General features: G+C 42.1%; 1 protein-coding gene across 1 annotated transcript in view; it reads right to left on the bottom strand.

The window, feature by feature from the left end:
* Nucleotides 1-4,798: 4,798 nt before the first annotated feature.
* Nucleotides 4,799-14,420, bottom strand: part of si:ch211-137a8.4 (uncharacterized transmembrane protein DDB_G0289901) — a 56,111-nt gene continuing 46,489 nt past the window's right edge. The window contains exons 3-4 of the mRNA XM_050065553.1: nt 12,999-13,502; nt 4,799-5,878 (exon numbers count right to left, since the gene is read on the bottom strand). Coding sequence (XP_049921510.1) covers nt 5,856-5,878; nt 12,999-13,502 — 527 coding nt within the window. The 3' untranslated portion in view covers nt 4,799-5,855. The remainder of the gene's footprint in view (nt 5,879-12,998; nt 13,503-14,420) is intronic.

Genomic DNA, 14,420 nt, shown 5'->3' with positions numbered 1-14,420 from the left:
CAGCCCGTCTGGCACCAACAACCATGCCACGTTCAAAGTCACTTAAACATCTTTCTTCATCATTCTGATGCTCCGTTTGAACTTCAGCAGCTCGTCTTCACCATGTCTACATGACTAAATGCATTGAGTTGCTGCTGCTACATGACTGGCTGATAAGCTATTGCGTTAACGAGCAGTTGAACAAAGTGTACCTTATAAAGTGGCCGGTGAGTGTACTTTCCACTTTACAGGTCTATAAAGTCATCAATGAATATTCTTTCATCATTTGTAAATCTTTGCAGATCCTGACCTGTTGGCCATTTGATGGGAAACAAACACTGGTGGCTTATGATGAAACACCTGCACCCATTTCTCTATGTAAGCCTATACTCTCATGGCAACTTGACATGTGTCAGCTTATTCAGTGCTGCATACATCAGTGGCATCCCATGGCATTGCATAAAGCTGGAATTATGCTTTTCTGGGCTGCCATCGAGGTGACAAACCAACTGCCAGAAAAAATGTTGGCGTTGTGTGTATCCTGTAAACCATGGATACGTTACATTTGTACATTATTATGTACCAGATATGTTGTAACTTAACATCCACTTAACATCCAAATGCCATGCACTGTAATGAATGTTGCAGCCTCTAGGGGACTAGCAGTATATAGTGAGCTCATTCCATATTAACTATAACATGTCCACTTCTACTGTATTAATATCACACATGCAGCATGCACCAGCTAGTGTTAACTCTGCTCTCCATCTGAATCATTTCTGTGCTTAAAATGTCTTTAAACTTGACCCCAAATCCTCCATCTGCAGACTCTAATTTGATCTAATGAGAGCAGCTGTAGCCTAAATGTCAGTCACTTAGCTGCAGTCAGTTCTTTGCTAAACTCCTCACAAATTTAAATGTCCTGATGTAATTTAATCTAAGTATGAAGGCAGAAGCTTGGTATGTGAGCCCAGTACACATTCTGTAGGTGTAGATTTAGCAGCTGGTGTCTTCACGTTATAATCCTGACATGTAATCCATCTGTTCAGCCTTTTTTCCGTGTCTTTGACCTCAAGTGTGGCCCAATGAGAAGCAAATCTAAAGACGACTGTAACCACTCAGACATTATCATTATCTCGACATATTCTCCATCTGCTATTCAAAGCTGCTTCCAACTCAGTGATGAAGCTCTTTGTTAGATCGCTGTTCACTTACACTCCGACACATCGTCGAAACTGACATGATTATTACCCCACTTTGTCCATTAAAATGCCTTTAAACCATCAGTGTGTGTGTGTGTGTGTATGTGTGTGTGTGTGTAGCTACTGTACTCTGGCATTACGGCTGTAATAACATAATCCCAGAGATTTGGCCTGACAGCAAGACAGTATGCTGCCGATTTCAACTGACAGTAGGGAATTATCGTCACCGTGCACTTTACAGACGGCTAGACATGTGTTATTATTGCTGCTGTGAGTCTCAACATGTGGCCCGTCGACCCTCTGAGGACGATGACAGCAGCAGTTTAAGGATGAGTTAAGTCTAGAATGATTTGGAAGTTATAACAGGGAAATAAACTTCAAACAGACCATCAGGTCCATTTAAGCTTTTTAAATAACAGAACTTTAGTTTATTGTTAGTAACTTTAATTAGTATTTGTTTTACAAACCAATCACCATAAAAAACATTTGGGGGCTAAAAAGACACTGGAAAAAGAGACACTAGTCCCAAAAAAACACCCACATTTGGGGGGCTGAAAAGCAGCTGGAAAAACAGCCACAGGTCGCCCCCCCAAAAAAAACATGTTAGGGGGCTAAAAACCTGCTTGAAAAAGAGCCACAGGTCCCTTTAAAAAAACTACATTTGGGAGTTGAAAAACAGCTGTAAAAACAGCCATGGGTCCCCAGAAAACACCCATTTGGAAGCCAAAAAGCGTCTTGAAAAACAGCTATAGGTCCCTTAAAAAACATCACGTTTAGGAGCTGAATATCCGCTGGAAAAACAGCCATGGGTCCCTGAAAAACACCTAAGTTTGGGGGCTAAAAAGCTGCTAAAAAAAAAACAGCAATAGAAGCAACACAGCAACACACAGAATTCTGCGGGAAAAAAGGCAGCTGGAAAAACAGCCATGGGTTCCAAAAAAAACACTCACGTTTGGTGGCTGAAAAGCGTGGGAATGTAATGTATTGTTGTTTGCAGAAATGTACAATACCAACATTTTCCTCTGACAACTGGTCTGAAATTTCTTACACAGAATACACTGGACCTAAAATCCCACACCCTGGCTGTGCTTTTAGATTGTCACAGGCTCAAATCTACAAAATATCTTCACATAGTTATGACTTAGCTATTGAAAAACATGAGATAATTAACATTGTACAATTTCAGTTCTATTTGTATCCTCACTGCACACGTTCACGCTTTTTTTCAGAAGAAGAGTTAGCATCAGTTTAAGCTGGATAAACTGAAACATCAAATTAAAGTGCCATCCCAACAGAACTAGGTTAACTGATATGAGTTTAGATACACTGCAAATTTAGATTTGACCGGAGTCACTGTGACGAACTTCCATACCCTGAAATGTGACCTGTATGACCACGACTCCTCCTGAATATGCGCACATTGTGTCTGAACGTTTGCCTGACATGTGTTGCAGTTTCCTTTGTTCATTACAAAGGTGTGTCAGCAGCTCACATTCAGATCTGCTTACACTGAGCGAGCAGGTTCAGCATTTGGCTCAAGGACACTTTGACAGGACGCTTCTCTACCAAGCTCTCACCTTGGTCTTACTAACGATGCTTTGGCCTAAACAGGATCTGTAATCTGAGTAGCAAACACTTATTAATAAAGAAATACAGCTGTAAATAGCAAACGTCCACAACTACAATGATAGATTCCCCTTTGAAGAAAAAAAGGAGAAATTCACCTTTTATATTTCTCCTCCTATTTCACCACCACCAAATGTCCAAACTGATCATTTCTGATGCTTCTAAGGTGCTGCTAGTCTTAAAATGACTGTACATGTACTTGCTACAACACAGGAAACTGTGTAAAGATGCTGCTTAAGACATTGAAATGAAGCAGATCATGAAAGCACTGGACAGACTCGGATACAAATGGCTCTTCGACACCTTCCAGAAGAGAGAAGAAGCCCACGCAGCAGCTATGAGGACATCAAATGTTCCCAGAAAAAGAGGTGAAATTCTGAAGCTGAGATGGCAAGGAAGAAACTGTTCTTTTAATTTGTAATAGTGAGAAGAAAGAAGACACGAGAATTACTGCATTGTGGTTGAATGCCTCTGCAGAGCAGTCAAGTTGCAGTTACAGTTTACATGTGTGTCTGTGAAATCATGGATGCTTCACACACAGAAGATCTATACAGTCAGCACAGTCTCAATATTAGAGTCACCAATTCAGTATCTGACTCACTGTTTTATACAGAACCTTATGATGAAGTTGACCTTTGACCTTAGGATATAAAACATCATCACTTCATCATTATATTCTATTAGACATTTGTGTGAAATTTTGGTCATAATTAACATATGAACTCATAAGTTATGGCCTAAAACATGTTTTTTGAGGTCACAGTGACTTTGACCTTCGACCACTGAATTCTAACCAGTTTATCCTCGAGTCTAAGTGGGCATTTCTACCAAATTCAAAGAAAAAGCCTCCGGGTGTTCTTGAGATATAACGTTCACGAGAATGCAACAGATGCAAGGTCACAGTGACCTTTGACCACCAAAGTCTAATCAGTCCATTGATGAGTTCAAGTGGACGTCTGTGCCAAATTTGAAGAAATCATCTCAAGGCGCTCTTGAGGTATTATGTTTACAAGAATGAGACAGATGGACAGACGGACAGACTGATGGATGGATGGACAACCCGAAAACATTATGCCTTGGCCATGGCTGTCACTGGCGCAGAGACAGAAAAATTGAGACAGAGGTAAGCATGGGCTTAAGCTTTTTCTGGAAACCTACTTTATCTTCATGTTTCTTTTTTCCCACAATGCCAAAAGAAAATATTTTTTTTCATACAATTTCAGTGTTTCGCTTGTCTTTTCTTTAACATGATGGTGCTCAGAACATTTTCCCACCTCTGTGCTGTATTGAGCTTCACTGTTTGATAAATTTGGGTGCTTCATTTCAAAGAGTTTTTCTCGTCCAGCCCTGAGATGGAAATTCCTACTAAGACATTTCCACATTACCTGAAACGCAGTGATTGTGTCAGTTTCACATAGCTTAAAAAACTTGCATACTCCTAGGAAAGGAACCTTTGTGTATAATCCGGTAAAAACCTCCTGAAGGAGTTCTCGCTGTGAGAAGTTTCAGTTGGTGGCAATCTGTGATTTACCGCTAGACACCACCAAATCCCCCTGAATCCTACTCACTGGACCTTTAAATTTCACTTTGATGTTGTCACTAAACTTACTAAAATGTGGTGCAACTAGAGGGCCAGAGGTCATTGAGTCCCTTTATAGTCTTATCTGAACATGTGAAATATAAATATAGTGAGATAAAGGACAGTGGCTGGCATATGGACGTCCCCTCCTGCCTACATGAAACACCAGCAGCCTGCTGCCAGATAATACATACAGATCTACTTTAATACAAAGAAATCTCGTATTACTCCGCCCATTACGTAAAAGGATGAGATTATCGATACACAGATTAATGAACATCCAATGGTATTCCAGGGGAACGCCCCGCCCCGCCCTGCCCTGCCCCTCCACCCTCCACCCTCCACCCGCCCGTCTGCACACAACACTTGCATCATCCAGATAAAAATAGAAACCCCCACAATGACTTGCAGTTTAGTTGTTAGATTTTAGTCTTTATTGTACTATTTTTTCTTGACAATTTGCTAGCGGACATGTGAAAACTTGGACCAACAAAACATCATCATTATTATTATTATTATTTTTTAATTACAGCATATCGCCAGACTGCGGTAACAGTGAGAAGATGTGTTTTTAAAAAATAAAACAAGAAAGAAAAAAAAAGAGAATCCAAACCAAAACAGGAAAAAGAAAAAACATTTTGACTTCAATATTTGATGGTGTTTTTTTTTAATTCATGTACACAATATAACAGTCTAAAAACATTAAACACACAGAGCTGAAGACATTGCAGTGTTGGTTGGGAAGTGGCAGTCCTCAGGGCAGTTTATATACTGTAGCAACATGGTCCTGCTGTACTGTCAAATATCTACTGGGACGGATGGGGAGGGAGGGCGAAGGGGGGGTTGAGGGGGGGACTACAAACCAAAATGGCCGTCAATATAAAACTAACAGTCTTTTTTTTCTTTTCTTTTTGTTCTTTAAATCCACCAATCAGGAGTCGGTAGAGACAGAGAGCGGAGTTAAGTAGCTTGACGAGGAGGAAAATAGGACGGCGGGGGGAAATACGGGGGGTGGAATGTCTCGATTTTCATTTTTTACATTTCTGCATTTTTCTTTTCTCTCGTAGACAATATAAAATCTCACAGACAAGCAAAGAAAAAAATAAAAACACTGGATGTTTGTATGTATGTATGCATGTGTCGGACGGAGGGGATGGATGGATGGAGGGATGGATGGGGGGACGAAAAGAAGGGCTTGAATTATTGCTTTCTGAGGAATTATTATTTTTCACTTCTCATCTACATGAATTGCATCGTTCTCATTCTCTCAATCTCTCTCTCTCTCTTTCTCACCATGGCGTTCTGTTAACACGTGATTACTCTGTTTACTCGGGAGGAAGGAGGAGGGATGAAGGGAGAGAGGAGGAGGAGGAGGGGGAGGAAGGAGGAGGAGGAGTTAGGGTAGGGGGCGGGGCTCAGAGCTCCTTGCTCAGCGAATCCCGGGCAGTTCTAATCCTCTTTGTGTGGCCTCACACGTTTCCCGCCTTTTTGTCTGGTAAATGATAACAGAAGAGATTGAAAAAATGTATTAAAAAATAGGTCTTGGAAAAAGAATAATAATAAACAGTCATATAAAAAAGGGTTATATGTGTGTTTAGTGGTTTAGTACAGATGTTGCTCACTCTAGTGTTGGGTTAGTTTAAGTTATTTTTGTGTTAAGGACAAAGCAAACAACATCAACACAACAGTTTCATGAGAAAAATAAGTGTTGTCACGTTATAATAAAAAAATCATCACATGATAACAACAGGAAGACGTACAGTCTGTCTTTCTTTCTGCCTGTCTCTGTCCTGTACCTGAATTTGTGCCTTTTATGTTTTTGACTTTTGTGCTCAGAGCTCACAGACTCTTAAGACTTTTCCCTGAAATCAAACGACCTGACCATCCACTCATCTGTCTGTATTTGTCGTTATGTTGGCTCCCCCCCCCCAGAGAGAGACGGCAGAGGGAGAGAGAGAGAAGGCTAGTTAATCTGGCTTGTTGAAGAGGCTCCGTGACACTTTGATTTTGCCCACTAATCCGTTGATGGACTCAACTCTATTGATGTCTGCTAAACCAGCTTTTCTTTTCCCGAGCAAACAGAGAGCTAACTATCTAAGCTACGGCTAGTTAGAGCTAGCAGCCAGCTGCCTATCAGCTGGAGGATTGAGGAGGGAGGCCAAAACACGAAGGCTGAGGGTCTGCAGTGAAGTTTTTGGTGGTTGTGAGTGGTTTTATGTCAGCTCTTCTTTCTGTGTCCCTCCATCTGTGCATTGAAATCCAAAAACAAAAACCCTCAAAACTAAACTGCTTGTAATTTTTGGATACGTAACAAAAGAGGAGTTGTGCAGCATTCATTTTTTTTGTAAATTGGTTAAGTAGTTTAAAGGGGAACTCTAATATTTCTTAACTTGGAACCTGTTTCCCCATGTTTTTGTGTCTAAGTGACAATGGGAACAACATTTTTGCAATCGGTCCAGTATTGAGATAAAGTGCTGCAGCGAGCAGCGGCTAATCAGGTTGCACTGTAACCATTAGGGGCAACTGTGCACTGTCAGTCCCTACAGAATTAGACCTTTTTGTTTAATCAGAAACAGCCCTGAAATCACCATCACCAAACCTACCAGACTCCATTTAAATAATAGTAATTTTATCCACGTAAAACACACTTGATTCAGAGTCGACAAAAACAAACTAAAACTCACAAAACACATCACACTCTATGTTTCCACGGTTCCAACAATTACCAACTCTGGTTTGCTTGAAATAAACCTTTAATTCACCCAGTTGGTTGTGAAAATATGCAGACAATATACACACTAAAATGACTGGTTGTTTAAATGGAGCCTGGTGGGTTTGGTGATTTCATGGCTGTTACTGGTTAAACAAAAGGGATCATACTCTTTAACATAAAGGTCTATCACTGTAGGGATCCTTTCCACAGTTTTTTCAGGCACTTAAGGCCCTGACACAGCAAGCTAACAGTTGGCTGTTGGTCAGTGTTGGACTGTTGATGAGGGTCTGCCGCCCTAGACGGTGCGATGTGTCCCACATCATTGCACCTCATAGGCCCCCATGGGCTTCTTTTCCCAGCAGATTCAGCATGTTGAATTGGTGACTGCGGATCCCATCAGTGAATAAAATCACTCTGATTGGCAGTTCAACTCAGCGCATGAGAAGAGAAACGGAAGTGAGGAATGTAAGCAAAGAGCTAAAGTCAAAACAAACTTGTTACATAAGGTAAGATAATTTTCTTTATCCATTTAACTCTTTAGCAGAAATGTTTTGTGAAGGTTTGTGTTTTTGTTCACTGGCGCTAACTAGCGACAAGACAGTCTTCCCTTTCTTAATGATCATAGACCAGCGCTCTGCTGGTGTGGGGTATTATTTCCTCTAATGCAGGAATACAAATCACGCGCTGGCTGGCCGTCAACTGTGGTGGTCGTTCGTGTGCAATTTTTTGACCGAGACAGGTGACACAGCAGGGGGCCTTTTGCTAGTTCTCTGAAGTCGGTTTAGTGTGTCTGGGTGTTTAGAATAATAATCTGAGCCTGTTAGCGGCAAAAACAAACACTTTAAACTGACAGTGCCAACATGCCCCGAGTGGTTACGTTGTAGCCTGTTTTGCCGCTGTCGGCTGCAGCGCTTTCTCTTAATACACAACCACTTTCAAAAATTGTTGTTCCCATTTGTCACTCAGACACAAAAACATGGAAAAATAGGGTCCACGTTGTAAAATATTTAACTTAGCTTTGCTCTTTGAAAACATTATCTTGCAAAAAAAAAAATTCCTGAGATAATTATCATTTTGGTGTCAGTGCAGCTTGGGCTCATTCAGCATATCAGCATGGAAGACGACGACAAGAAAGCAAAGATGACTTGTCAGTCAAGTCCAGTTGAAAAGTGAAACTTTTTTACAGTCACAAACGCGTTAGCAACAGTTTGCAGTGAGCTGTTTCTGTGGAACCTTTCAGTATTGACTGGAAGACTATGATTGCGTAGAGAGGTGAATCAAATCTACAAAAACAATGTTCAAATTAATAAATCGTTTCCTTCCAAAATGAACTGTGAAATTAACTGTGCATGGGCTTACATAAGCAATAGTTTCTGGCAGACTGTGGTAGAAAAGAGGAGCTGCATAATGTAGAAACACTTAAAGTCTGAGAAGACTAACTTTAAACGTAACCGACTCATGCACACCAGACATTTTACTCGCGTAACCTGAAGCGTCTTTTCAGGTTTGCTTTTCTTTTATTTTACAGGCATAGCTAAGGTGTTTTTTTCCCGAGCTCTACGGGCTGCAGAAACGCAGGTTATCTGCTCAGTGCCATTTTCAGTTTGAGCTCCCACTAAGTGCATGCATGTCAACAAGCTTAAAGAGCAGAATAGGGCACCAGTTTTACAGTTGTTCAGTTGTGAGGACTTTTGTTCTCTACTTCTGTGCTGGCAGCCCAGTCAACAGAAGAAAATGTTGCCATTGTACGTTACTGCAAACCATGGATATGTTACATATGTATGTTTCATATCAGCATTTAAAAGTGATGTAATATATGAGCTGACTTTGTCATTGGGAGGTGGAGGGGATGGTGGATGGCGTGACACTTCGGAGAGATGCCTGTCAAGCTGCAGACTACAGTTCAAGACTGACAAACAGTGGAACAGGTTGTTTTTTAGTGAGTCATTGCTGTGTTTCCTGCCAGGATAGTGCCATAAAACAGCTGGTATTTTAAGAAAAATCATGATCTTTTCCAAACCATAACCAAGTGGTTTCTGTGCCTAAACCTCACCACACATTAATCACAGCTGCAGACCAACAAACAACCAAACCGGTTGTGTCATAGTGACCAGTCGCTGTTTTTAGGCACCAAACGTGGGTGTGGTTTTTGTGCCTGAAACTAACCTCACGTAAGTTCCAATGTATTTGGTTTGCAGAAACGTACACTGCCAACATTTTTTTCTGCTGACTGTGTTGGTGCTGGTGGGCACAAGGTTGTACATATTTTAACTTAAATCTCAAAGGTGTCTTACATGCTATTGTTTACTGCTTGATTGGGTCATTTGAGAGGCAGTACTCAGGCGAGAAAGCCACATTCATGTCATATGAGAGTTACCGTAATCACCTGTTTCTGACTTGTAAATAATATTGTTTACACCAATTTCAAATCGTCATTACTATAAGAAAACTCCAATATTTTGAACATGGAGCTCAGTAATACAAATGTGCCTGAAAAATCTAAGAAAAATGGCTCCCATGCATCAGCCTGGGTCTTTTCTTTAAGGACGTCATACCCAAATTTAATGGATATATTTTAACTGCACAGTATATAAACTAACCATCACACGACTAGCTCTACAACACGTCTAAAGTCATCCAATTAAATTGTAAATGGGAAAGCTAGCATCCCACATGATGTAACCCTGATATACGGGTCTATAAAACAAAGTGTCCTCCATCTAGAACAACTAAATGTGACCTCAGCTAATGCAATTAAGAGCCTCTCATTTGGTACTGGACATCTGATGGTGTATCTAATGTGCTTTTCAGCTTGAATTGAATTTTATTTTCAGTAAAAAATCAGTTGCTGGTGTGCAGAGAGTTTGGCACAGTTTCAGGCCTCAGTGAGCTGAAGACTAGGTGTTAAACAGAGTTCAATTTTAGCAAAAGAGTCAGAGCTTCAAAGAGGCTTCCAGTAAGCCGCGCGGCAACAGCAGGAGCCGCGGCACTCTCCACAAACATCTGTTGGGCTGTGTGAGATCAAAGTGAGGCGGGGTTGCTGGACACCGAGCCTCACACTGCACTTGAATAGAGAGGAAGGCTGGGACTGATAAATAATGGAGGAGGGAACAGAGCACCTTCTGGTTCACAGGCACTTCACCTCCTCGTGCTCGGTGTCCAGCAGCTTCTGAGCTCCAGCTCCCAGGTGGGAACGTGTAAAACGGTAGAAGTGAAGCTTTGCTAGAAGAGAGCTCAGAAAAAAGCCTCTTGATCGACAAAAAAATAAGCTTAAATGGAGATGTAAAAACTTCATTTAAATCCCTTCATGTCTGCAGGTCATGATAGACTGCACCAAATAAAAGCTAAGAAACATGTTACTGCTTAATCTCCTTTTAAAGAACAGTTTAATGGGGGCTGTAGTTAGCTTGCACTGACAGGCTGTGCCGTGCAGCAGTTAATCTGATATTTATATTTTTGAACAAGTTCATGAACAGTCAGCCTCCAAACGTAGCTGCCCTGGGAATCCATGCTCACCACCTGAGTCCTTGTTATTGTTAAATGGTTTCGTCGTTTGGCTGTTCATGAACTTGATGAAATCAGAGGTGATTAAATGAGAAGGATGCTTCTCTCTCTCTTTCCATCTCTTTTCTCTCCTTTATTGAAAACTCGTTGGATATTTACAGGTGAACAAACACTTATTCAACAACTACACTACTTTAAATTCTTTAAAGGGATTTAGGAAGAACTGCTGCATTAGTTTTTTATCATGCAAAGTTGACATGCCTATGTATATGTGGTTCTGCATAAACAATGGCTTTACTTATGTGTGTGCAACTTAAAATAAAAGCTCAACTTGTGTAGTTTAAAGGGTAACTGCAATATTTTTCAACCTGGACCCTATTTTCCCACGTTTTTGTGTCTAAGTGATGAATAGAAACAACTGCTGAAATTGGTCCAGTATTGAGAGAGAGTGCTGCAACCAGTAATGCTGAAACAAGCTGCAATGTAACCACTCTGGGCATGTTCGCCCTGTCAATTTATGTCTTTTGAAAGTGCTTGTTCTATCTCTCACAGGCTCCGCCCTCTACTGGACTCTATGGCTAATACTCCTCTTAACACACTGAGAAAAGCATAAACATGTCTGGCCAATTAGGACAAGCCTACCTGAATATGTGTAGGCCGCCATCAGACATGCTTTTTCTCTTAAGTGAACAGTGAGTAGCACACTGAGCCAGTCAAGATCAGTGTGGCTGGGTCGATGTTATGTCGCGACAGGGCGTTCATTCTTTGGGCTCTACCCACTGTACCCAAAGAGTCCAGTAGAGGGCGGAGCCTGTGTGAGATAGACAGACAGGCTCAGATTGTTATCATGAGTGTCTTACAACATTACGTATCAGATCCTACAAAGAAATGTTAAGTTTTTCTGTACCTTTCACTTGTTCTGTTCTGTTCAAGTCAAACTAATGAGCAGTCTCGTTCCTAAATCGCACAGACTTTTTCCACGTGGTCGAAAAATGCTGAACATTCAGCCATGACATTGAAAATCTTTTAGGTAAGAGTAAGATACTCCTAACACAAAAAACTGTAACTAGTACTCCTCTTTCCAACCCTGACTCGTGTTTCCACTGTTTACTTCCTGCAACAAGTCACCTCTTGTGAGATTTCAGAACAAGACTTACGACCAGAATCTAACAAGAGGTGACTTGTTGCAGGAAGAAAACAGCGGACACGCGAGTGAAAGTTGGCAAGAGAAGTGTCAGTAATGGTTTGTTGTGTTGGAGTACAGACGGCATATTTTACTCTTACCCAAAAGATTTTCAGTGTCATGGATGAATACTGATTTCGACAATGTGAAAAACTCGATTTCAGAGCGAGACTTCCTGTTCATGAGACTTAGAGCAGAACAAGTGTGGTATCCATCCTGTAATGTTGTCAGACACTCATAATAACAATCTGAGCCTGTCAGTGGCAAAAACAAACACTTTTAATGGACATAAATTGATGAGGTGCACCAGCCCTGGGTGGTTACATTGCAGCCTGTTTCGCCACTGCTGGCTGCAGCTCTTTCTTAATACTGGACCAGTTTCAAAAATCTTGTTTTCTGATTAGTCACTTAGGCACAAAAACTTGGGAAAACAGGGTCCAGGCTGAAAAATACTGACTTTCCCTTTATGTAAGGAGTTGGAGTCAGAACATGGAGCCAAGCTAGCCATTTCCTCCTCCCTCCAGTCTTTATGCTAAGCTAGGCTAACCATGTCCTGAGTCCTTGATCTTGTTCTTCTCATCTGTCACATCAGAAAAAAAAGTGAATACTGTAAGTGTCCCAAACTGTTAAACTATTCCTTTAACGTGTGTTTTCATGCCTGTGCTCATATGAGTAAACTTTACATTTGGCACATTTAGGAGGTGTTTCCACACACATGTGTTTCCACACACATGTGTTCACCTGTGCACAAATGTGTGTGTTTGTGTTCTTAGTATCAAATATCGGCGTCGAAACACCCATTCAGACCGTTGTCGACACACAGCTCCCTCTCTAATTGGTCAGTTGCTGCTGACATCACGTTCTGAACGATGGCCACTGCTGCCTCTCGAAGCTCCCTCTTCCTCATCTCCTCCTCCTCATCCTCATCCTCCTCCTCTTCCTCCCCCTCCCTCTCTCCCTGGTCACATGACTCATCGTGACAACCTCCATTTCGTGGAGACTCTGCCTTCCCCCCCTGCCCCACCTCCTCCTCCTCCCTGCTAAAGGCTAGTGCTAGCTCAGCTCCATGGCAGCTGGTTTTAGTTTGGTTACTGCTATCGTTTGTTAGTGCTGGTACTTGTTGTTGTTGTCTGTTGTTAGTATCTCCTTCTTTGCTGCTGCTGCTGCTGTTTTGTGGCTCATCAGAGTCCCGGTCGGCGTGCTCTAACTCACCGCTGTTCACGGCCGCCGTGGCGTTGATGATCTTGGCGTTGGCATCCTCTTTCGCTCCTCCTGCCTCCTTACTCTTCTTCACAGGGCTGCCCCCCGTCGTCTTCTCCTCCTCCTGGTGATTGTGTGTGGCATTTTCCTCCCCCGTGCCGTTGGAGCAGCCATTCTCCCCGTTGGTCACTGGAGCTTCAGCCGGCGTCTTCTCCACCTCCTTTGCAGCCTCCCCTCCGGTCTCTGCTGCCGGCGTCTTCTCAGCCTCCGCTGCATCTTTGTCATTGGTCTCCTCAGTCGCTGTGGCAACTTCACCGTCGACAGCTGCCTCCTCTGCTGCTTCTCCTCCCTCTGCAGCCTCCTCCTCCTCCTCCTTGGCACCCTCACCCATATCCACACTGGTGGACTTGCCCTTTCGCAGGATGAAGTTCTTCAGGGAAACTGCACGGCCAAAATGTGAGCGCTTGGCCTTGGCTGACTTGCCATCTTTGCCTTCCTCTGCTGCTCCATCCTCACCTGCAGGGAAGAAGAGAGTTAAGGGTTAAAGCTTCTTTGTCAATAAAGAGATTCTATGATTTATAATTTTATTAGGATCCCCATTCGCTGATGAATAACATTGACCACTCTTCCAGTCTATATGCCTTGTCCATGACAGTTTACAATCTAAAGTTACACCAAGGAGCTTTGTTTCTTCCACTTGCTCAACAGCTCCACTGTTCAACATCAAATTCAGCTGGGTTTAGAACTTCAGCATGTTGAATTAGTGATGGCAACAGTGGAGCCCATTGGTGATTGAAATCACTGTGATTGACAGTTCAGCTCAGCGCACGAGAAGAGACACAGAAGTGAGGAAAATAAACAAAGGGCTAAAGTCAAGAGGGAGTGAGACCAAAACAAATGTGTTACATAAAGTCATTTTATTTTTCTTTAGCCATTGAGCTCTTTAGCAGAAATGTTTCCTGATGTTGTGCGCACAGTAAATATTCTCTTTCAACACTGGATTGCGTTGTTAATGTGCAATCTGGCTAACTAGTGTCATGACAGTCTTCCGGTTTCCCTTTTTAAATGATAAATAGCCTTCTGCTGGTGTGGTCAGTTATTTCCTCTCATGCAAGTGCAGAGCAAATGTGCTGGTTGGCTGTAGTCAACTTTTTGGCTGAGACACGGCGACATCAGGTGATGCAGCAGTGTGCCTTCATCATCTAGTTCTCTGAAATTGGTTTTGTGTGCCTGGGCCTTAAGGCTAGTTTATTACTAATGACACATTCTTGTACTGTCTACAACTCATTGTTGAGGGTTGTAGTGATTACTGTGGGTGCATGCATGTATATTGTTGTATCATCAGCATACATGAACACAGCGCCAAATAAGATCTCAGGACACACAGTTGCAGCCCAAGCGATGCAGGCTCAGCTCACTGTAGGACTGAAAGTC

Source organism: Epinephelus moara, chromosome 2 (genome assembly GCF_006386435.1).
Source record: "Epinephelus moara isolate mb chromosome 2, YSFRI_EMoa_1.0, whole genome shotgun sequence".
Lineage (NCBI taxonomy): Eukaryota > Metazoa > Chordata > Actinopteri > Perciformes > Serranidae > Epinephelus > Epinephelus moara.
Note: the sequence above shows the minus strand (reverse complement) of the source record. Positions and strands in the feature narration are given on the sequence as shown.